We start from the raw sequence: 24,752 nt of genomic DNA, 5'->3' as shown, positions 1-24,752 counted from the left end.
TGAACAAAGTTGGTCGAACAGGTTTGAATAGTAAAGTGCTTTTACACCAAATCTGAGTTCACAGAAAAATCTAGTGTCTTTTACTGTTGTCAGTTTGTTCACCAGTCACCTGAGTGCTGCAACATACTTTTTTTTAGAGAGAGATTGGAAAGAAACCGAAAAAAGTAAATGTCTGTTCTACCTATATGTGTGGTTCAGGCATATTTTCATTGTACTAGATAGTAGCCTATTGTTATTTAAGAACATGACTGTAGTCACCAAAAGCAAATGTATCATTGATGTAACTTACAGCTTGCCGTTTTATAGAAATACAGGTCCATGCCTATGTCCCCACAGCCCTATGTTCCCACAGTTCTAAGATTTTTCTCAAAATTAGGCCCTATGTTCCCACTGGACTCTCTCTGCCTATCTGGACTCTATCTATCTGGCCTGTCTAGCCTCTACCTGGTCTTTTTTACTAAACTTAACCAACTCTTTTCTTCATTGCCTAAACACAACCAATGGTGGGACCAAAGGTCTGTGGGAACATAGGGCCTAATTTTCAGTGACAACAAAAGTTAGAAATGTGGGAACATAAGGCTGTGGGAACATAGGAATGACCCCGAAATGACAGACCTCAGCAGGGATGGCTATTTAAGTATAATGGGTATGAATAGTAGTATGAAGCTATTTACTATATAACACTGTACACACTATAACTCACACTAACCTGCAACAGTGCAACAGAGAGGATTCATCATGAAACACAACACTGTTGAAAAAAGGCTGTGCCTCAACACACTGCAAACACAACGACAGGAAGTAGAGCATTTATAGGTGAAGAATTCTAGATAAAGGCAGTCCTGTTGAAATGCAGTTGACACAAGAACCGGTAGGCTGTGTCCTTGTGTGCTCTTTTCATTTGACAAATGACTCAGTGTGCAGGCGTGGTTGTTGTTCAACAAACATGCCTTAAGAGACAAATTGTCAAGAGTGTGGAGATTAATGGTAAAGCAGGTCTGCAGTGTTTGTTCTTTGGAGGGAAAAAGCAACATGTTTTTAAGTCTCCATTGTCACTAAATTAATTCTGTGACTCTTCTGTGTTTCTACTGTGTCTAATATGCAAATTGAAACTCAAGCATTAAAACCAGCAAACTGTGTTGCAGGCCAACGGCCAGTGTAACATGATCACTGTAGTCTGAGCTGTTACTCTGTGCAAAGGTCAGGCCGTCCTCTCAGAATATAACATCCGCCTTCCCCTAAAGATTTGTATCTTCCTTGATGGCAACCAAATCGTGCTTCACAGATGGAAAATGTCCTCTATGACCAATAAATCTCCATGCTAAATGGAGATACAACTAATGTACAGGTATTTTAACTGCAGACTATGACTGTGGTTATGTGTGCATGGTTGGTGTATATTTTGTTCCCCCCTAAGAAGCTCATCTGAAATCTTAATATTGTGACAAAGCTCATTTCAGCAACAGATTTAAACTGAGTGTTTATCACATCCTAAATGTAAACTCAAACTAGTCTGAGATGAATTTCAACCGTGGTGTTGGAGGCTAAATGCAGGCTCTGTTACTTTGTGCTGCCATCTGGTGGGCTTTAAACAAATCAAATGGCTCTCCCACAGAGGAGTGCAGTGGAAGGTTAGATTTCCCCTGTAGTGGGAGTACAGAAATTATACCAGACGTCACAACTAGACAAAAAACTAAGCCTGTCAGATTAAGGCTACAAGTCACTACAGTGAGCACGCCACAAGAAATACTGAGTCTGGTGTTGTTCTAAAATAGTTTTTAACTGCTAACTCCCTAAACCCACAAACCATCTGAGGGGACTGTTTGTGGTGTTGGTTGGTCTAATGAAAACAGAAATGCAGAAATGGGGATAAGTCATAAATCGTCTGTCTGTGGGTCTGGATAATTGATTCTGTGCTTGATTTACGCCAATGGGTTAACTGGATGATTATTACCGTCACGGATCAATTGACTGCTTATCACTGCCTTGTCTCGTCAAGATCTTCTCTGAAATCTGCGGTCGTGACCCGGAGTCTGCTGCCCTTGGAAAATTGTGTCTGCTACGGCCCACGGGTAAACAGAGAAATGCTGCCTTCAAATGCTGTCGGAAATTTCTCAACTGCGCGTAGATCCCAATTGCGCAACCAAGTGGGAAAGAGACGCAACACCAGACTCTTAAAGATGAGACAACTTAATTTCCAGTCTACACACTGTGTAGTGGTTGTTGTAAATCATTCTTTTCATTTTGTTTTAGGTATAATTTGGGACACAGAGCTAGTGTTTCAGTGTAATTTGTTGTTGAATGTGTAGACACACATGCATCATGTTTCTTCTCTGGGTTTTGCTGAGTTGATAAATAAGATTGGACTGATGTCTAAGAATACCAAATGTGAAGCAGAATAACTGGCTGGTATCTTTAGGGCCGTGGCTTTTCAGCAAATGGAACAGCAGTGATATGTAAGAAGTGCAAGTGGCCTACTAGAAACAGAGTGGTTACCACTGGCAAGACCAAGGCTGTGTCATTTCTATAGTTTTTAGTGCTGTGGGAGATATGATATTGACATGATGCAACATCTAAGCTACAGTGGATTTTTAAAGGTTGATTTAATAGTAATAGTTTGAAGCAGTAAAAAGCTGATTATTATTAAAAAAGCACCTTATACACCAACAGTCTAGACAGCTCGGTCAGAGTCAGTGCGGTCACTCAGCACAAGAGTGACGTGACACATCTTAATCACAGTGACCTCTTTTGTCTCCTGCTGGAGACAAGCCCTGTTTAAATATGAATTATCTTATTATCTTTGGTGCACACGAGCGTCACCCTTTCAGTGGGCATCTGGTGCAATTAGATGGTGTAATCTAATTGTGTGAATTGTGGAGGGCCTGCACCCATCAGCTACTATCAGAGCCAATACTTCTGCCAATGGTTTACAGACCAATACCTCAACAAATATACAACTGATAAAACACTCAACAGCCTACAGCTTTAAGTAGCCTAGGCTATGTGAAAGGTGGATAGGCTACATCGTTTTAATCAAGAAATTATCTTCTACTATTTAGCTGCTTAACATGAAACTTTCCTGTGGAAACTCATGAAGCTCAATCTCTCTAGCTATATCTCTTACAAACACACTTAAAAAAAAAAAAAGGGGCCTTCCAACATCCGCCCCCTTTTTTAATGACAGCAGCAATTAGGAAGTACGAGGCGGCCTTGAAGGCAGCACAAGCCCACATAATGCTTCTCTTTAGCACTAGGAACAGTGGGCCAGCCTGCAGAGCTCTTCCTGAGGCGGATAATCCCCGTTTCTACGCGAGGTCTAATGCAATCAGGAAGGAAATGCAATAACTCACCTCAAGGAAAACAGGTTTCGGAGGCAAACGCGAGTTACGACGTAGTTCGCCAATAGGACAATCTTGGACGAGCAGAGACATGGATATTTGCGTTTCACATTTTCATTATTGTGCATACAGCAAAATCTGACAGTGATAAGCCGATCCTCTCTATAATGTCACAGCTGCTGTCGCATTTAATCTAGTTGGGAGAAACTACTTACTGAACATCCATCTTGCGTTGTTATTTTTTATTTTATTTTTTGCATCATGGTGACATACAATCTGGCTTTGACTTGTATCATCGCGGCTCTTTGGCGGGTCAGCGGCGAACCAATAAGTTCCTCAACCGCGATGCAATTCAATTCAACATCATCATCATCATCCACCGTGAGCGAAGATGAACTGACGAGTAATGTCACGGATGCTGCCCTGGGATCCCGGATTTCATCCATAATGACGCATCTTCCAACTCTGAAAAACATTGTTATTTTCATCTGCGTGTTAACAGCTGCTCTCATCACATGCCTGGTCATCAAAGTGATCAGGTAGGTGGACAGGTTGATGCATAATGTTTTCTATTGCTACTAGATGATGGTTATGTACCCCCCCCCCCCCCCCCCCCCCCCCCCCCCCCCCCCCCAGGCCTGAAATGACCAGCATCACAATGATGTGGTCATATTGTAGCCTAATCTTGTTATTTAAAATCTGTTCCTGGTTAATTAATCGATAGGGAGCATGTGGTTGTGTTGGGCTCCATGTGACGGTGGGAGCCAAGAGGAAAGGTCTGGGCCTATAGGCTATTGTGAGTGGTTACCTAAAGTTGTAGGCTATGTGAACTATTTGGGTCCATTATATTATCTGACTTGTAAAACTAATCAATGTATGTATCATGTAATTAAGTCTATTTTCATTATTGATAAATCTTTGACTATTTTTTTTAAATTCATCGAATCATTAAGTCTATGAAATGTAAACACATGTGGAAAGTTTCCATAAGTATGTTGTCTGCTGTGTTCAGATGGCTTCACAGTGATATGAAAAATATTAGACAAGCACTAAGATTGACTGTTTTCAGGTCAGAAGCAGATCACTTTTGGTATTTTGGTTGATACATTAAACATTACAAATTGATCAATTAATTAATGTTCTGACAAGTGGAAGGTTGCTTCAGTATTTAATTTGACAGCAACATTAGGCTACTGTGACTGTACCAATCACTTTGAGCATTAAAAAACCCAAATTCACTTTACTCCTGGAAAAAACTCAACTGGTTTACAGCTTAAGTCGGAGGCTGAGTCAGTCTGAATGGTGTGAATTTTATTTCTTGGGTTCATCTCATCTTTGGCGCTGTTTTCTTTCTCACAGATCTGGGCGACGGATCAGAAAAACACGAAAATATGATATTATAACGACGCCTGCAGAGCGTGTGGAGATGGCCCCCCTTAATGAGGAAAACGATGATGAGGATGACTCAACTCTGTTTGATGTCAAATACAGGTTTGTTCTGTTTAAATCCCTCGAGCAACATGGGTCCCTGCAGCAGATACTGTTGTCATTCCTAGACCACAGAAAAACCATGGTGTCAGTGGCCTATTACTGAGGATATTGTGCACATATCAAAGAAGTCAGGCCTGTGATCCCCTGTGATTCAGTGCACGTACTGTAACAGTGGACTGACCACTGTATTTGAGATCAGGTCATTAAAAACTAGTCCGTCATGTGCACTGCACAGTAGCTCTTTATTTCTACAGGAATGTATCTATATTTGTCCAAAAAGAAATGTAGTGTTCCTTTGTAAGGGTTTGGCTCCTTCCAACAAATTAAATTTAAAAGCTTAGTGCAGATCATAAAAAATGGACCTTTTATATTTGGTACTATTAAATTGCCTGGACTTACTAGTGTGACAACTTCAGCCTTTTATCAATGCCTCTACTTATCTGAACGGCTACTGTTGTAGTCATAGAATGTTGTAACCTTGATTTGACTATGGAAAGCAACTCTGTTTTGTCTATGAAACTTGGACAGAGTTCATCTGCATTTGAAGCAGTTGTTACACCTCTGGACCACAGACTGACAAAACAGGAATAAGTGCATTAAAGTAAAAATCTGCTTTTCTGGAAAAACAAATTTAAAGAAACATTATTTTTTGAAATCCAATGTTGACATTAGGTTTCACCCTTCCGTCCTCTCAATTGTTTTTTACACACAACCACTTCCTCAAAGGAACGTATGACGTCCTGTTTTCCTGCCTTTCTTGACTTCCAAGTTAGACAGGACACAAATATGTTTCCTCCTTTACCATACCTACAGTGACACTAGAATACTATTTGTTATGTAACTTTGAGCTTTCGCGTTCTTCTTTTCACAGGTGAATGTCGGCGTGGACGTCAATGTTTGATAACCTGGGACAGCTCAAGTGATTTCTTATATTTTTTTAATGTCAACTCTTACCAACTCAGCCACTCCATCTGCTCCTTGTGCATGGCTCGTATATGTGTTTAAAGAACTAGGTTTCATTGTTTGCTGCTCTCTGGGCACTTCGATCACCCTGTTCATTTCTTTCCTATGTTTAAGATCAGGAAGTTCATTCATGTTGTGACCTCTCTTCAAAAGTCATTTAGCAATCAGGCTGTTGGCAGCTTTGAGTTCAGTCACCTCCATAACAGTTCAGTACGTGCAAATATCATTTTAGTTTTTGTTGTTTGTTAGCGAGCTACTGCCATTTACATTTAAACTTTACACTTGAGCTACAGTGCTGAAGGGTTTCCATGCTTTGATGCTATTTTTCACCCTTGTAAGAATGCAGGGTTTATCACACCTATTTATGATTTCGTATGTAATCCTTATATAAATACTTGGTGGCCACTGAGGACCATCAGATGATGCACAAGATGCTAACATGCAGCAGTTATTGTGCAGAGAATACTTAACTCAGATATCAAATTTGCACACTATGAAGAATCTAGTTATATACACAGTAATTGATATTTTTAACTCAACTTTAATATCAAACATATCTCTATCTACTAACCACTTTATTGTGCATATATACTGTGGAAGGCTTTCTGTCCTTATGTATGGAGTAAGCGTATATTTTTTTACTGTGTTTTTTGAGACGTTCCTATTTTGCTGCTATCTCAGCTGAAGTTTTAAGTTTTCACATTTGATTAAAAGCTCAAAGAATATCATCGGTATATATTTGTAATGGTATTTATGGAATACATCGAAATGCTGTGAATGTGAATGCTGTAATCTGTTGCGATCAGGTGTGTTCAATCATGTGACAGTTTCGTCTGATCATATGACCACTAATCAAATATCTACATCAGGTTTAAAGACTGTAGTGAGGTATTTGCAGTATCTAACATGCACAACGTGCACCCAGTGTCTTATTTAGAATCAAAATTATTATATATTTCCATATAATCTTGTTGTTGAATTAAAGTTATTTATAAAATCTGGTATCTCTTAAGGATGGAACATGAGCAGCTAGTCCAGTATTATGTAAAATTTCCCCCAGTAATTTCCAGTAACGGCTCACTGACTATTGTAATGTTCAACTTGAAAATGGGATTTTCTTTCTTCCTGTGGAGTTGCTTCTCTGTGTCACACAGACTCTATTTCTTCAGTTTGATGTAATATGTAAAAAACAATTTAGCCACAAGCCAGATAAGACATCACAGTACAAACATTAAAGTATCTTAGTACAAAAAGTAAAACCAAAGTGAGTAAAGGCTGCTATGGCTTCTATGTAGTTCATAAATATGAAGCCACTCTTATGAATAATGAAGGACTGCTTGGTGGTATTTCCTATGTTTAATTCAAATACCAAATAATAATTCACCAGAGGTCTGAGTCAAACAAAATCAAAGGAATAATAGGGGAGTTCACAAACATTCCTTGTCTCTGTCTGCACCCTAAATGTAATTAAAGTAAACTAACAATAATGCCAAATGCACTGATTAGGTTTCTGCAGCAAATGTGCAGTGTGGGTGTTGTAGGCGACCTTCTGTTTTAATCTGAACTGTAATTTGATAGTGCACCATGGCTTACAGGTGCAGCTGTTTTCAAATGACCTCCGTCACTGGTTAAATAAGAAACGAAAAGAGAAAAAACCCCCACTGTTGGTTAAACTTGTACAACCTTGTACAACCCAAGGGAGAAAGGACTGTATGTTTTTCCTGTGTAAAAAAAACACAAGCTATTGACATTCACACTAGAGTGGATACATGTATTGTCAATGTTTGATATACAGTACAATGGTGTGCAGGAGAGTGTGTGAATGTCTTGATGAGGTTCTTGAATCATTCTATGAGTAATATGTGAATCAAACTGAAACCATATTTTTGATATAACGTTCTACAGTATACATTTATCAGACTGTTGGCTATTTCATGTGCTTTTTCCTCAGACTGTATGACCACTGTTCACTATTCTGTGTCATGTTTAAATGAAGTCTTTCACTGTCTGTGCAGAAAATTGCAGGTCCATTTTTGTGCCTCTGCTAAATGTGTCTCAGGTGACTTTGTCACCCTTGTACTGTTATCCTGTTCCATCGTGGCAACAAATCTTAATTTATCTTTTGTTGTGTGTGCTAAATTGTGGAAAAACCCTGCTCATCGAGATACTAATTTTGGACTTTTATTAGAACTGAATCATCTGCTACACAAAGTTCCTCTTGTAAAATGAATCAAAGTCAGTGGTAGCTATTTGAAGATTGTGGCTAATTTCTCTGATCCCACATTTAAACCTGAAATAGTTAAACGTTCAGACTGTTTTGGAAGTTTATTGGAAACAAGGCCGTGCTTGGTTTCTGCCAGAGTGATGTTATGTGTACCCACAGCTGTTTCCTCAGTTTCCATGTCTTTGAAACACTACTGAAATAAAAACTGCTTCCTTTGAAGTGTTAAATCGTTTTAAGGAAGAGGCTGAAGTGTTATTTTTCCACTCTAATCTTGTTTGTATTTTCTACCACAGAAAAGTACATTCACTTTGTCATAACTGCACAATTTAAGTGCCCTTGAGTCATTCAGAATATTTTTAAAACTAAACTTCGAAATATACACAAAGTATGTTAGGACAAGACAGACATGCATAATCTAACATTTGTTTGCTGGGTTATTAACATTAGACTGATGTAAACATACAGTGTACATGGGAAACATGAGACAAAACTATACAACCACAGTTTCACAGCAGAAACCATAGATGGGTGACAGATTAAAGGAAAAACCAGTACCAAGTGTTGGCCCACTGTGAGCCTTTCAGGGCAGCTTCAGCTTAAGTGACCCTGACATAGATTCTCCCAAACCTATTAAACTCTACTGAAGGGATGAACCCAGTTCCTCCAAAATATATTCCCTCATGACAGTGGTGCAGAGCGCTGCCAAAGACGTCAATCCAAAATCAACCACAGGCCTCAGTTGCGTTGAGATCTGGTGACTGTGAAAGGCCCCAGCATATGATTCACATAACTCTGATTTAGTGGCCCATCTGTGCCCTGTATGGAAGCTTCTGCATTTGTTGTGTCTCTCCACCCATTTATTCCCAGTTTCTTTTAATCTGTCACCTACCTGTACATGTCAGTAGAAAGTTTTCTAAACCCGAGGCAGATTCCAGACTCTGGGTTAATTAACTTAGCATTGCTGGTCACAGAATGCTTCTATTTTTGCAGAGCTCAGACAACTTCTCACAAATAAACCTTTCATTGCCTCAAACTGCTGACGTCTCTAGTACAACTTTCATGTCTATTCTTAACTTAATTGGCAACGTAATAAGGCCGACATGCAAGTCAACAGGCACATCCTGTCAAAACAACACTTTCATGGACAAATCACATGGCTGGAAGCACATGAGAAGCTACTTGTTTAGCTATGGAGCGCTTGGAATATTTCAAATAGTCCCGTTAATTTTTTTTATTAACAGAGGCATTTTGCAGTGGAAAAATACCCAAAGAGTTTGGCAAAAGGCCCAGTGTCAGGACGACTACTAAAACCCCCAAAACTGAATGTACTTTTACTAAGGTGGAGCTTGTAAGTACAAAAATACAAACCAAAATAGTGTTAAAAGTAAGAAATGAATCTGAAAACAGTAGGGTGTTGGCCTTGTTTCATCCCTGTCCACAACTACATAAAAACAAGACTGCAGATCTGCAATAAAACATTTTTTTGCACACTCTGTTCTGTTTTTTTTTTGTGTCTAGAAGTGAGTAACACTATTAAGACAATCATGTTGCTGTATCTCATGTTTCACATCCTGTCAAGAATAACTTGAATAAACTGAGCACTTTTTTTGTTTTTATTATTATTTCTGGGCATGGGACTGTTCCAATTTAAAAAAGGTAAATTCATATTTCTATAGGCACAAAAACTGGCAGCTTCATCAAATTCACAAATATCTGCATCAATCTACATTTGAATACTAATCCAAACACACTACACATGAATAATTCATACCTAGTTTCAACTAAATAAAGACATACACACTTATGAGCTCTTCCTCCTCTCAGTGTTATTCCACTGAAATCACTGCTAATTGTGACTAGGAGTTAATTTAAAGCACATTATGGGGTTAAATTCTCACAGTGTGTGTAAGAATATCACCTTTACATTCATTACAAAAAAATGGAAAGCAAAGCTCCTCTTACTACCACCATACAACTACAATCTGACCTAGCTACTAACATTTCCAGTGCAGTATCAGAAGCTGGTGTTCTTGGAGAATAGTTTACAAAGTGGGTTTACTGAGTCTGTGTAAACATTCCTATGTGAACAGCTGGTACACTCCTTTATCCTCACAGAAGTTGAATACAATTCCAGCATGCCTCCGTTTCTTCATTTGGCTCTCATGGTAACCATACATGACCATGCAGCTGTTTTGGGTGACTGGACTTTCTTTTTTTTTCTGAATTTTTGCTTATATGAAATGACCTGTTTTTAAGTACTTTATAAGAAGCTACAAAAGCACACATGTAAAATGTTCTCTATCAGGAGTTATCACAAGTTTAACATCATATCAACTCTTTAAAAACGATCCTACTCCAAAGGGTTCTCCATACTAAAAACTCATTACTCTTCCTCAGTATTAAGTGCTTCCATCTTGTGGCCCAACCAGTGACCCACAGCAACCAGTGATTCAACAGCTCCTTATGTTGTTGACATTCTGGGTAAATTAACCCCCCACCCCTTTCAATGAAGCTCTATCATATCATAATACAATAAATATTGTATTTATGGCAGCTCATGACTAATTTAGAAACACAAATATGTCTTGAATCATTGATTTATAAGTTACAATCATTGTGGGAACTTAGTTTAGACTGTTTAAATGAAATAAGGAGCCAACAGATGGGTATGACAGCATCTCCATGAACACTTGGGTCACACCAGCAAAAGAGAGCTGGGCAAACATGGTCTCACTATTTTCAAGGTTGCCATAGAAATCTCATTAAAAAGGTAAACCACACGAGTAAAACGCGTCACTACAAGAGCCCAAAATAGAAAAAAAGCTCATTCTACTTACTGAAAATAAGTTAATTCAAGTTTCATAAAAGTACAGTAACAAGAAAACAGTACAAAGTCCTCTCAGTCAGGACAGTGGTTCCCATGGCGATCTTTCATCCAGTTAATTGCTCCGGAGCTCCCTCTGTGGTCTCCTGTCAGCATCACAGGTCCCAGTGTGGAGCCTCAGTGCCCCCTGTCTGTGCAATGTGCTCAGGGTCCTAAACTCCAAAGGCATGGTGTGAGGACTAGAGCTGGAGGTGTACTCGTATTTCAGAGTGTCGTAGTAGTGGTATTTGACCGGTTTGCCCTGTGGGTCGAGTGCAAAGGGCCAGAAGCCGTAAAGATGGATCTCCTCACAGAAACGAGTGGCCATCGTGTACATGAGGAGGCCGGTGGTCGGACGCTTTATGTGGACGTTGTTGGTCAGCCAGTACCTGTTGATAAAGACATACAGCATGGGATTAGCTCAAGTAGAAAAACAGTAAATGCAATAAAAAAAATAAAAAAAACATGCTTAATGTCCCCAGAGTTCTCCTCTAGTTAACAACCTGCTGTCAGTATTCACTCAGAAGCAGCACTTATCTCCTTCAGTAAGACCTCTCTCCCTATGGGTTTTGATATTAAGTCAGATAAACAGTATGCTGGGGCACAGGGACAGGAACTGAATTATTTAAAAAAAATAAAAATTCAGAGCATGTTCCTCTGTTGCAGTCCAACACTGTCCCTTCAAAAACCACCTGTTCACAGATCACAAATCAATAAGTGACCTTCTCTCCTCTTCTTCTTTATACTCAGTGGATGCACTGCAAAGACCTTTAAAAAGTAATTTAGTCTATTTGTCCAAAAAGTGTATTTTTTAAGCAAACAATATCTGGCTTAGGCTTCTCGAATGTGAGTTAGCTTTTTACAGTTTTCTAATTTGTTGCTTTTCTTCTGATTTAGTGGTAAAATCCACAGATTGAGTAATCATTTCCCATAGCCCTATTCTTAATGCAGAAAAACAAGGTTGTTCCACACATTTACAATTTTAAAGCAACTGGCTCAAGAATATTGAATCTAGTGCAATGTCCTTGCTATCAGCACAGCCATCATAGGAAACCAATTATTTCTGTTTTATATTTGTATACTGTATCTGTCTAGTGTCAGGACGGAGACAAAAAAGGAATAATGGAAACTGTGCAGTGGAAAAAAACGATTCATCTCTTCATACCAGTTGAGCTTTAATTGTACACAAAACAAACCCCCCCTTGAAGGCTAAATTTGAGACGGGCTCAGGTGGATCTTTTTTTTTTTTTTGCACGTGGTTTATTTCGCTGCAGCACGTCTTCGCAAAGCTGCACACACTCAAGCTGCTCAGCACAATTGCTTTCTTCTTTTGTAAGTGACCTATGAGCTCCTTTGACAGCGAGATGCCACGTGCCTCCCTTGGGAACAACTTCAGGTGCAGGTGGTCAAATGTTCACAGCCCAAACTTCATTTTCCTTTCCAGTCACTGGCCAATTTTTTCCAGGCTCGAGGCTATCAAAGACCCCTGATGCCATCCCAACCCCCTACCCACCCACACTCTGTGGTTAGGTTGGAAGGTCGTATTGAGATGTAGAGGTTGTACTATTTAAAGCGGTCCATGTGCCATCAAGGGCAAACAGTGGGCAGGTTTACACTCCAGCCGCACACCACAGCAGGTGATCAGCATCCCAAAAACCAGAGAGGGCGGCCTAATTATCAGAGGAAGGAACTGAAACAGCATTTGGTTGGAATGAAAATAAGCGGACAATTTCTCTTCTGTTGTACACAATGGGAATTTACTGTTAATTTCACAGAAAAAAGGACAATGTCAAAAAGGACCGTTTATCAGACACTAAGGACAGAGACAAGTGTTTCATCTGTGAGAGAACGTCAGGGAAATTATTTTCACTTATGAATCCCTGACTGATAACTACAGTATATGAATCAAAATCATGGCCCAGTTTTTCTCTTTTGCAATAGCAAGAGTTAGCTGGGGCACATGAAATGACACAAGTTGGTCATTGATCAGCAGTGGTAGTTTGTTCTTTTAACGAGGCAGAAAGATCTGGAATCTGGGAATGAGAGGGAGACATGGCCAAAAAAAAGAAAAAAACAGCAGAGAGGGATTTTTATAAAAGCCTGAAGGCAGTGGAGGCTGGATTTGACAGATATGCACAAATACACTGTTCAAGATCCCTGACCAGCTCTAAACTAAATCAGCACCAATAATAGAGGATTAACAAAATGTACACACCAAACAACTCCAGCTTTAACTGCATGGCTTATCGTCTGTGCGGTCTCTGGGCTCCTGCAGGGAGCCTGTCAACTAAACATTAATCCGAGGACGCGATCTCTTCAGATATTCATATGTTCATTAGAAAGCCTTTCATAAATGTTGACAGCAAATCACGGTCGACCATCAGCGTACAAAGTCAAGGATGAACAACCAGGGGAGGAATAAGCATCAGCAAAAGAAACTGTTTTGTTGTGTTCAGTCACATTGGTTCTGAAGAAAAGGTGTATTCAGACTGGAATATTTCGTCAATTCACATTTTCTCAAATAAATGGTACTCGGGTGATAAATCCTAATAACTTTGGTCACACCATTTACTCAGAATAAATTCAGGATGTGTTAAATTGTCTAATACTTCCGTTTATAACCAAATACAGCTCTTGACATTTCCATCAGCTTCAGCTGCACTGTTGAGTGTTTAGAGACAAATAGCAAATTTTAAGCATGCAACCACAGAGTAAACACAGGTAAATAGATAGCCTGTCATAAAACGCACAATGCGCAAACACCACTTGACACTGAAAACATTCACCCGCCCCTTAAACAAACAGTATATATATATATATATGTTACCACACACATAAGGAAGGGGGCTGGACCTATACAAGGTTACAAGGTTAGCTGAGTGCAGTGATGGCAGAGGGCACGATATCTCCTAGAAGTATACATTATCATGTTAGCGTGGTCAGTTACATTTACAGCCTCACAGAGCTGTAGACTACAGGCCTTGTTATATTTCTTAAACAAACAAGACACAAGAAGAGTCTTTGGTGGATACAATGGTGCAATTTAACATTTTGAAAAGACTCAGGCAAACCCTGTTTCAACTCTTTCAGCCAAACTGTGAGGGTTGTATTGATCGTCTCACCTAACTCTCTGCAAGAAACAAAATAAATGTATTATTCAAATGTCAAACTATTCCTTTAAGAGGGCCACAATGGATCCTAGTCTACAAATAAAACCTCACCTTATGCCATTTGTTTCAGAATCAAATGCACATTTCACACTCAATTAAGATTTGGTGAGACGTCTCTGGTGAAGGGACAGAGAGGCCGTCTCACATTGGCTGCCCCTGGTGATCAGCTTTAATGCTCCTTTTAAAATAGCCAGCTGAGCTGCAGATTAGAGTTTGCTACCAGCCCCCTTGATTATGCTGCTCACAGGTATTCTTATGGGACGCGGCACACCGGGAGCCTGAGCTGCATCTTACCCTCTGACAGCGTGGAGAAGGCGCAGCGAAGGGAAGGCAGTGCGCACGTCCACGGTGTGCAGCAGGATGAGACGGAGGGCCCACTCCACACGCTCCTCTCCCCCCTTGGCCATGAACGCTGGGATCCAGAGCACGCTGCCGCTGAGGCTTTGAAGTCGCTGCAAGAAGCGATCCCTCCACTCATCACTGACCAGGTCCATGAAGGCTCGCTGCACCACCGAGGGGTTCATGGTCACCAAGCTGGTCCGCCGGCCCACGTCATGAGAGTATTCCTCCACCGGTGCCAGGTTACACCTGAGGACAAGCAGGGATCAGTCACTCAATATCAGGGCAAGCAAATGTGACATTATTTCCTCTTACAGGAATGCCTGCTTTTCCTCTCTAACCAGACACAAACCAAACACATCTGCAAGCAAGTCAATAAGCTGCTAAAATAAAGCAAATGTGAGGTTTCTCAATGACGTCTAAGACCATGAGGAGAAGCCAAAACAGCTTGGTGTGTGTTTCATTCAGTTTAACTCTCCCTCAAGATTCCCTTCAGTTTGCATCCAGTGACTGATAAAAGCAAAGTCACCCCATTCAGGACACACAAACTGAAATATCTAGTGGACTGCTGTTAATGAGCTAATTAAAAAAAAAAAAAAGTTTGCAAGAAATTGAAGAAACTTGTGAATGAATGAATGAATGAATGAATATTTTATTTTCGTGTCATGCCACCACTGTGGCCCATCCCATATGGGATTACAAGACACAATAACAAATACAAAAAAACAAAAACTAGACAGTCCTTCCTGTTGGTGTTACTTGCCACACAGGTGTGACATAAATAAACAATTTCAGATTACTTTCAGTACTCAACAATATATCGCTCTTCGTCTCATTGCCCAAGCCTCTTCAAGAAACAAAGAAAATGCAAAAATATTCAAATAAAAAAGAAGTTTTAGCTTCTCAGCATCGTCTAACCACACAAATTCATTATTTGGATCTACTTTACTAAATAATTTTTGTCTTATAGAGTGCTCATCATCCAAAATGTGATTTCTATGGATTTTTGCTCCTAGCTGATAATGTGGCACCCTACAGATTTTCAAGAGAGACGAGAGAATTGAAAAGAAAGTTGAGCCTGTTCTGTCCTTTGTTTTGTTAAAAGTAGGACAAAAAGATGGCCGACAATTTGAATTTTGAGAAGAAATAATAAAGATGACAGGAGGAGGCTGATAAGTATGAAAATGATGAGAAACGTATGCAGATAACATGCTGTGGTCTTCGCCATCACTGTAATCCTCAAGGATACAATGTGTAATAAATGCTGAAAGGCACCAGTAGGGGAAATCTCAGGAGCTGACTCATGGCCTCATGTTGGCCCAACAAGACACTTTTTCCCCCACAATTTATAATAACCAAGGTTAGTCAAAGCATTTGCTCTGCAGAAACTTCTGTCAGGAGAGAAATAGAGCAGAAATACAAGTGAGATTCAGCAGAACAGCATTTAGGTTATTGATGTTGACCTCAGCCTCTTCAGAAATGCCAGAACACACAAAGCTGGTAATTATCTTCATGGTGGAGCTTCTCTCTCCAAAACGAGGCAGGAAAACACATCAGGAGTGTCTCCTCATTCTTTAATGTACACACTGGTAACAACTCGCCCTCGCAGTCCAGTGAAAACCACACATCTCCATCACTGCATGCATCGTCAATAGGCTACTTCCTGATATATATACGTATATATACGTATATACAGTATATATATATATATACACTATTTGCAAACCAGCACATTGCATTCAACAATTAAGTCGTAAATGTTTAACCACATACCTATTAAAACACATGAGTGTCTACTAGTAAATAGTTATTGTGACCTCTCTGAACTAATGTGGTGATCACTGTGTGCGTGTTCATAACATGTAAAATGAGATGGATCTTTTTTATTGGGATCATTCTGTCAATGCTAGTTTCCATTCTAAGGACAAGACTTCGTATCAGATTATTGAATCAGAATATTGATTGATCGATCTGCCCTCACCCACTTGTCAAGGACATTGTGCTCTCTTACAAGTTATTATCCATAAATCTTTAATATTAAAAGTCTTATGTTGTTGTTTTATTTGAGTCGTTCTTCTTCATTATCTCAAATGTTTTAACAATTTTCATGCCTATTAGTTTTCATCAGCCATTTGAAAAGATTTGATTAAGAGTCTCAGTCATTAGATGTGTAGATTTTGAGTAATCAGAGCTGAGTAAATGTTTAATAGCGCAGCTCTCAGCCACTGGAGACTTCCTGTCCTCTGTCTGCTGAACTGTGTCGGTGAACCACCGATTTTCTTTGAAGTCAGTCTGCTTCATTTTATTTTTCTTTACCAGTTTTAATCCCCTGGTGTTGTTGGTTTGTTTTGGAGAGAAGGACATCTCTACGGACAATTTGGCTGCCAGTAAAAACCTGCGGAACATCTGGTTCGTCGCTTATCAGAGAAATAAAAAAGGTTAGAAGGAATCTCAGCTCCCAGCTCCCCTCTGACGTCTCTGTCTACTGCACAACATCTGCGAGAAACTGGGTTTAGATGTGAAAGTACTTCATTTAGTATATTTAACATTTATAATCAACAGGTTGTTTGATTTCCTGAACCACTGACGCTGAAGGAATCTAAACAGTGAGAAGCTCACAGTAATGGTGATGAGGACAACTCCTAGGCTATTTCTAGATGTCATCCGATCCGACGGCGTCTTGTGTTATTGTTTTGAATGGGAGACCCCTCGCAGCAGAGGTTATATGCTGTGTGTTTAATGGAAGCTGTCGGTGAACCGTGGCTGCTAATGTACCAGCATGAGGAAACAGTTTGTTCAGAGATTACAACTGAAAACGCAGGCACCCAATTATCCCAGAGCTAAAATCGCCTATCACTCGTATCTCAAACGCTGTCAACCTGCTTTGTAGAAAGCAAGCGCACGGCAGAGAGAACTATATTTAGCCAAGACATTATCTCCCTATCTGGTTCGTGAATGCCAGGAGTAAATTCCTCAGCTTCTCAAAATGCCACATTAGCTGTTGTCTGCCTTCAACCGACTATTAGTGCCATGCCTCGGCGTTATTATCATGCTGCTACAGTCTAGGAATCATGACCTCTTCTCATCAGCATAGCATTGAAGCACTTAGGAGACAAGATGCAAAGACAGCAGAATCACTTTTGTAATTAAAAAAAAAAAAAAAAAAGCAATAGAAAAGAAGAGGAGGTGGAGACATTTTGAGGCCTATCCAGTTATTGATCAATCGGCTCAATGAGGTGCTACCACAGAAAACGTCCTGCTTCATTTATACAACAGCAACAACAACACTGATTTATGAGAGGATGTGTTCCCCAATAAATATCTGTGGAGACTGCGCTTGATTTTTTTTTTTTGCCTGTTTCTTGGTGTACACAGAATCCCAACTAGCATAACTTCTTCTTTTTTCTTTTTTTTTTGCATCTTCCATCATAATATAACCCTGGACAGATTTCATCCAATGACAGGTATGAATAGTGATAAATAACCCCCTCAGCGGCTGCTTTTGCTTACACCCAAACACAAAACAGAGCCGGCTTATGGTTTCACAAACACAGTTCTGCTGTAATTGAAAGCACGGCCCCAGAGAGTATCTCTCCTGTCTCTGTGAAAAACATAGTGTGCTGCTGTTGTTGCATGGAAAAGCTTTTCAAAATGTCAATTTCATGTATAATCATGCATTTAATTGCTCACAGTCTGGCAGTTTGTTTCCAACTTAAAATCATTAAAAGGCTTTGACAGCTTTTTCAAAAGTGCAATTAATATGTTTCCAGCCGTGTGAGCACCAAACCCCAAACCTGAATTAAACTGAGTTTGAGAAAATGATTATCATTCAAATGTGAATTACACTCTTAGTAGAAGCGAGATAAACCTAAAACTGAAACTAATTTACTAATCCATTTCAATTACAGTCTACTTTCACTTGCAGTTTTTTTTTATTTTTTATTTCATGTGGAAGACTTCCAGCCCTGAAATCACTCACGTTGTTTCTGCGGAAAAGCAAAAATACCTGATAACAAAGTCGTGAGAGTCAATCTCATGTCCACAGCTGCTGTTCAGCAGGATCCCAGAGTTTCCCACAATGGCGCAGCGCCTGTGATGTTGGTTCTTCATGGGGGATACGGTTGGCAAAAGACGGTAGAGATTTTCTGAGATGTTAGTGGTGCTGTGGCGATCGAAAACATAGTGGATGATATCGCCTGGTTTCAGGGTGCCCTTGAGAATCGAGATGTCTCGCTCCGGGTCGAGGAACCTCAGAATATTTTTCCTGTAAAAAGAGAAGATGTATACATGTGGTTATGAAAGACTGTGCTCGGTGGAGTGTAAAACCTTGCAGAGATAATAGTGGAGAATTATGATTGTGCCTGATGAGGACGGAGAGGGTCTTGTTGAAGGTCCAGTTATTTGATGAGATCTTGGCAGTGCTATTGTAGCTCGGAGGAGGATGGTTCACATCTATGCTCAGTCGTGTCAAAGCAGTCGGATCCACATGTGCCGTCGTCGCCTTTCTGCATTAGGACAGGAAGTAATGTTGACACTCATTGCTGATCTTTCAGAAAAGGCTTGGTATTTGTTCCACGAGCTAAATGAGCTTATGAGTATGAACCGTTCCTATCTGAATCCAGGGTTTAAAGATAAAGCGTGTCATAGTCTGGACAAATCTGTGATTTGGGGAGTGAATTACTTAAATTTACTTCAGTGCTGTATTTGCACAAGTTCAAATATAACTCAATATTAGTTTTTTATTCTTGACATTTCACGCCTATATGCCTCAGAGGGAATACTGTACTTTTTTACTGCACCACACTATTCTGCAGTTTAGTTAGCAGTTATATTGCACATTAACATTTGACACACAAAGATAATTAAATATCAAATATAATGCAGCATTTAAGAGTACTCTGTCAGTATTATAATGTAGTTCAATGTAGCTTCATATCAACCAGTTACAAGATATTTGCACTTTTGTACTCTTATGTAAATGTATGAAAGACTTTCTGCAGAGTTCTAAATTATTTTTATCATTATTTTGCATTACATTCTCCTATGATTATATAACGTTACATCATCAATCTACACTATACTTTACTTTCCCTCCCACTCTCACAAAAGACAGATACATAAGTAGAAAATACATTCACACATCATATTATGCACATACCATACACATCAATATCATGTCATTTCTATTTCTCTCTAAGTGTTTATTATTTCAGTTATATACATATATTTGCATTCTGTGAAGTGATTTATCTGAAATGCAGCATTTTTTTTACTCTTAGTTTAGTTCATCTTATAGCAGATGTTCTCTTCATCACATGGATACCGCCACAATGATGCATATTTTTAGCAGCTTCCGTCTTTCTGTAAAAAGTAACGAGACACTCGCTGTGAATGACTCACTGTGTTATCAAAGATGCAAGGGAATCAAATGACCAATATAAGCTGAAAACGATATGGAGATACCAGTTAGCTTCCTGATAGTGGTCTAAAACTGTGCAGTATGTGTATGCACTGTATGTATGTGTGTGGTAGTGTGGGTGTGAAGATAATTGAATTTCATACCGGTGTGGTTTAGGTATGAGCTTCTGTAAGTTCATCTTCTTCGAATGTCCAGTGCTCCTAAGACAAAAAAAAAAAGGATTTCGATCGCAGCCTGAATTCTTGCTGGACAAATGCTTCAAAACCACACAGTAATCTTGTAACACTAATGCACCCAATGTATTCACTCGCAGGCGTTGCTGTACGTCCTTCTTTTAAGATAGAATGAGGGTGAAAGGCACACATCAAGGTATTTTTAGAGCAACCCACTGTGGACCCATTTGCTGATGTAATGAGGAGAAATGTGGCCTTAATGGAGCCCCATTATACGGAAAGGAGGTTTTATTTTCACAGGGAAGTGTGCAATCTTTCCACATGGGGTTTCGACTGTGCAAACCCAAAAAAAAACATTTACAGTAAACATACTGCAGTTTAGATTTGAATGCATCAGTCAGTTTTGCAATCATGACCTTGGCTGCATGTGATCGAATCATAACAAGCTGTCAGCAGCAGATGTGTGAGGCTGAAACTGAGTGCTGCTCTGACAGACAAGTGGGCTGCTGCTCTCACTCTTTTTCCCCCCCACCAAACCTGGTGGCCTTTAAATACATTCCTCTATTTAAGCTGCATTTACGCAGAAGTGCAATTGGTTCTGGTTCCTCTCCCACCGGCACATCACAAACCAATATGACCTCATTACAATGTGAGCCACAGCCGGGTAATTGCATTCAAAACAAAATGTTCTTGCTGAAAGGGAAATGTGAAAATCCCAAAGATTGAGAGAGGTGGGGGAAAAGTCTCTCCCTCCCCCTTTTTCTCTCTCTTTTCGGCTGTTCAGGTGGCTCAGCATCTTCACAGCTGTGATGACAACAAAGAAGAGGATGTTGCACTGGTGACACACAAGTATTTGGATGCTAAATTGAGAATGTATTTTCTTGCAGGCCAAATGCAACTGGGGCATGTGAGTGTGAGACTTGGTGGATTTTTCTTTGCTGCAATGCTTTACTGCAACAAAGTCTGAAAAATGGGAAAGAAAAGACAGGAAAGCCTCTTTTGTTTCGTTTTGTTCCCAATCTGTTGCCCCCTCCCCTCGATCTCCTCCTAGCCTCTCTCTCTCTCTCTCTCTCTCCCTCTTATAGTGTAAATGTATCCTATCCCGCATGCAGCCTGCTGCAAGACAAATAGCCTAATCCTTGGAGACCCAGGCAGGCTGCTGTCGGAACAGCTGCCACTGCTGCACCCAAGTGTTACAAATGCAGAAACAAACCACACACTCCACATTCAACTCCCAAACTTCTATCCTACACAAATAAACTCGCTTATTTCACTCGTGTATACCCCTTTCTCGCACTTCACACGTCCAGAAGCCTGAAGGTGGAAATAATAATACCCCACTCGACTGGACTGGAAACAAACACACACTACTACAGACTCACTCTTCGCGCCTAATGCGCGGGCAGATCACGGTAGGCTACTTACGCAGTTTCTTCTTCCACTTCTGCAATATCATCAATTATCAGAACCACAACGAGCAGCGTTACAAAGCCGAACAACAGCGTGCGCAATACGAGCGGCATGGCTGAGGGGAGGGCGCAGGCTGCAGCCGGGGAGTCCCTCCTTCCAGCGGACACGGGCTCAGTCAGTCACCTTCTTGTGTTTTCCATTTACAAATCCAAAATCCGCTCAGTCATTTTTTTTGTCCTCCTTTGTTCTTATCGCCGGGGTCGGACACTCCCAGGCGAGCTGCGGTCCTTCCTCTTCTCTCTCTCTCCCTCCTCTTTCTCCCTCTCCTTAAGATGATGATCGCCCGCTTGTGTGTGACTGTGAGTGTGTGTATGTGTGTGTGCGCATTTCCCGACGGCCGTCTCCACTGTTACCTCTATTCCCCAGTCAAACTTTGAAAGCGTGCACTCGCAGAGCATGTGCCATGGGGACAGCGGGATGTAGACCTGACCACATGCAGTCTTAAAGGCGCAGGGGCCAACTCTTCCCGGCGTGTTAACCAACCCGAGCTAGGTCGGCTTCGCTCTCCAGGTGTAGTGGGTAGGAGGTGTTTCAGACTGCGGTACACACACAGACACACAACACGGGCAGACAGGTGGAGTGGGCAGGTTTGCATCTGCATCCACATTTGCAGTGATCCGGTGGAGATTGTGTGCTCTGATACAGCCCCACATCCAAAATAGAGGTCAGAGCCTCTAAAGACAGTCAGAGAGCCCACTTTGCATCTTTTTGTTGTTGTGAAAAAGCAACTTAAATATTATAATATTGTCCTTTTTACTCCAGCTCTGGTTACTGGTTAAGATTTTACATAACAAAACAAAACATAATGACATTGTTAAAGATGAAAGCAGTGGGCCCCATCTCTCTCTCTCTCTTTCTGTCTCTCGGGGCTTGTGGCTCCACTGTGCGGTTTGAGCCCCTTGTTTCAATTCAGATGGATTTTCCTCTCTCCACTTCTTTCTTCTTTCACAGATGTAAAGTCATTATTTCACAAAAAAGGGAAAGATCAGAGAGGAGTCAGAAAAATGAATATTAATGTGCCCACAGCAGAACTCTGTGGTTTCATCCTTCCAACAGCTCATATTTATTTAGTGACCCTCAGAGAGGGTCTGACCGCCTGGTACCACCGTACTCATCAAATTTAATGAAAAGTACTTAAAATCAGCTCCACCGACAGTTATGATTGTAAAATACTACACACTGATGCACGGTGTTAATGGTCATGTGTAATGACATTATAGTCACAGAGGCTGTTTGATTGCAGTCATTTATTGCACATATTCATTCCTCTGTACAGGGAAGGAGGCAATATGTGTATTATATTTATGAGTGGTGATTTATATTTTAAGATGGTACAAACATTCAACTGTACTGCAGATTTTAATGGCTTAAGGTCAAAGGTCAGGGTCACAATGACCTCACAAAAACACAATTTTGGCCATGTGAATGTTAGTCTTAAAAATTATGTACCAAATTTGGTACAACACCTGAGTGTTGTACCAAATTATAAGATGATTAGATTTTGTTCAGAGGTCAAGGATGTGGCAATTATATTAATACAAAATACACAATTTTACACAAATAGCTAATATTCTGTGATTCTGGATAAACATGGATATAATCTGAAACTTGCAACAGTAATTTTACATTTTTGTTTTTGATACTTTTCCTTAAATAAAAGGCAGAGTAGCTGTAAACCGTGCAGTTGAACCAAGGAGCAGTTTGCTGGTCACTTCCAGGTTTGTACCTGTTGCAGTGTGATTTGTTAACTTCAGTTATTGGGGCAAAGCCTAACGTGAAAATAATTCACTTTTCTTTTGTCCATTTTGACCTGTTTACATTTCTCAGCTCTTTTGCATTGCTAAGGGAACTACTTTTTTTCATATACAAAGCAGCAGGACTGCTGTTCTTGGAAAAAGAAATGTATCGGGTCATATATATGTTTGTATTAGCCTACTGTTACCACCACTGTGTCTGCTGTGCCTTTGAGTTTATTCAGAAGAAGCTAACTGTGCATGTTTGGTATTTCTTGCAGTTTGCTGCTATAGGCTACACCTTTAGCAGATAAAATGTAGTAAAATAAAGCATCAATGCACATAAAACCTGTCTTTGCAGTCATTTACAGTTTAAATTATTCATTAGTTTCTTCATTAGCATCATCACCATCTCTCAGATCTTCCCCTTGGTCCTTCTCAGCTTTGTGGACACTGTAGCTATTAATCTCTTGTACTGTGCTAGACTATGGTGTTTAATTGCAAATGCAGTATTAATTGGCCAAAGCAATTCGAAAGTGTAATCTCTGTTTTTTAAATATCATGCATACATTATCCACACAATAGACATGAATAAAGGGCAAATTTACATAAAGTGAAAAGTGCAGCTGGAGCCTTGAGAGTGCACACAATGACGGGAATAATCATAATCAAATTTACTCTGGTGATGATGTCTAACACAATCTAATGCTGATTCATGATTTAAAACTGTGTGCGCTGCATTTTATATACAGTAGTAACACTTACAGCATTTTCTTAAATCTCCAATGCATCTCCTATTTGCATTCATCCACATTTTGTGATGTTAGTGTTGGAAAAATCTGCATTCAGACATGAGAATCTAAATGTCAGCAGTCTGAGGTCAGTAACTCCATCAGCTTCATACACAACCCGCCCCTCAATATAAGTCAAAATCCTGCGCTGAGGATTTATTGCTTTATTTCTTCTGCGGGAAATGTTGTGTAACAGTCCGTCTTACTGAGGCCTCCATTAGGCTAATTGATGCCTCTTGATTAAAAGAGAAAACTGTTGCCTGCAGCAGCTTCTATTTTGAGGTTGGTGGCTTTTGTCTGTCTGTGTGTGGACGTGTGTTTGTGTGTTTGTGTGTGTGTGTTGACTTTCAACAAGGACACTTTCCTGGTGACTCGCAGTTGTATCTTGTGTTTCTTTTATGTGACAAGCATCTCGAGTCAGTTGCGTATCAGAGTATTGTTAACTGATGCTGCTGATACTGCCGCTGTTGTCAAGCACAGGCTTTCTTTGCTTTGTTGAAGATGTCATCGTGTTATTATCAGACTTTACGACCATCTAACAGAAATAAGCAGAAACACATATATATACACATTGTCATTTCTAAAAGTATGTATCTCACTTTCACATGAGCTTAAAGCAGAAGTGAGTGATCCGGTCGTTTTCGCTAATGCTGCGTTCCAGGCAGGCTTTTGAAATCATAAATTACAGCTTCAAGTCACAACTTACGACTTTGTAGCGTTCCAGGCAACCCACTTGTGTTTTTCCGACCTGTTTTACCGGTGAAAGTCACTATAACGG

The 24,752-nt window shown here is 40.1% G+C and overlaps 1 protein-coding gene across 1 annotated transcript; it reads right to left on the bottom strand.

Moving 5' to 3' along the window:
- Positions 1 to 10,955: 10,955 nt before the first annotated feature.
- Positions 10,956 to 21,503, bottom strand: st8sia2 (ST8 alpha-N-acetyl-neuraminide alpha-2,8-sialyltransferase 2; the record flags this gene model as incomplete). Its single annotated transcript, XM_083973527.1, has 6 exons — positions 10,956 to 11,268; positions 14,344 to 14,637; positions 18,395 to 18,652; positions 18,750 to 18,893; positions 19,951 to 20,007; positions 21,406 to 21,503. 6 exons carry the CDS (start codon positions 21,501 to 21,503, stop codon positions 10,956 to 10,958), a joined length of 1,164 nt encoding a protein of 387 aa, XP_083829653.1.
- Positions 21,504 to 24,752: the final 3,249 nt, after the last annotated feature.

Source organism: Trachurus trachurus, assembly GCF_905171665.1.
Source record: "Trachurus trachurus genome assembly, chromosome: 6".
Lineage (NCBI taxonomy): Eukaryota > Metazoa > Chordata > Actinopteri > Carangiformes > Carangidae > Trachurus > Trachurus trachurus.
Note: the sequence above shows the minus strand (reverse complement) of the source record. Positions and strands in the feature narration are given on the sequence as shown.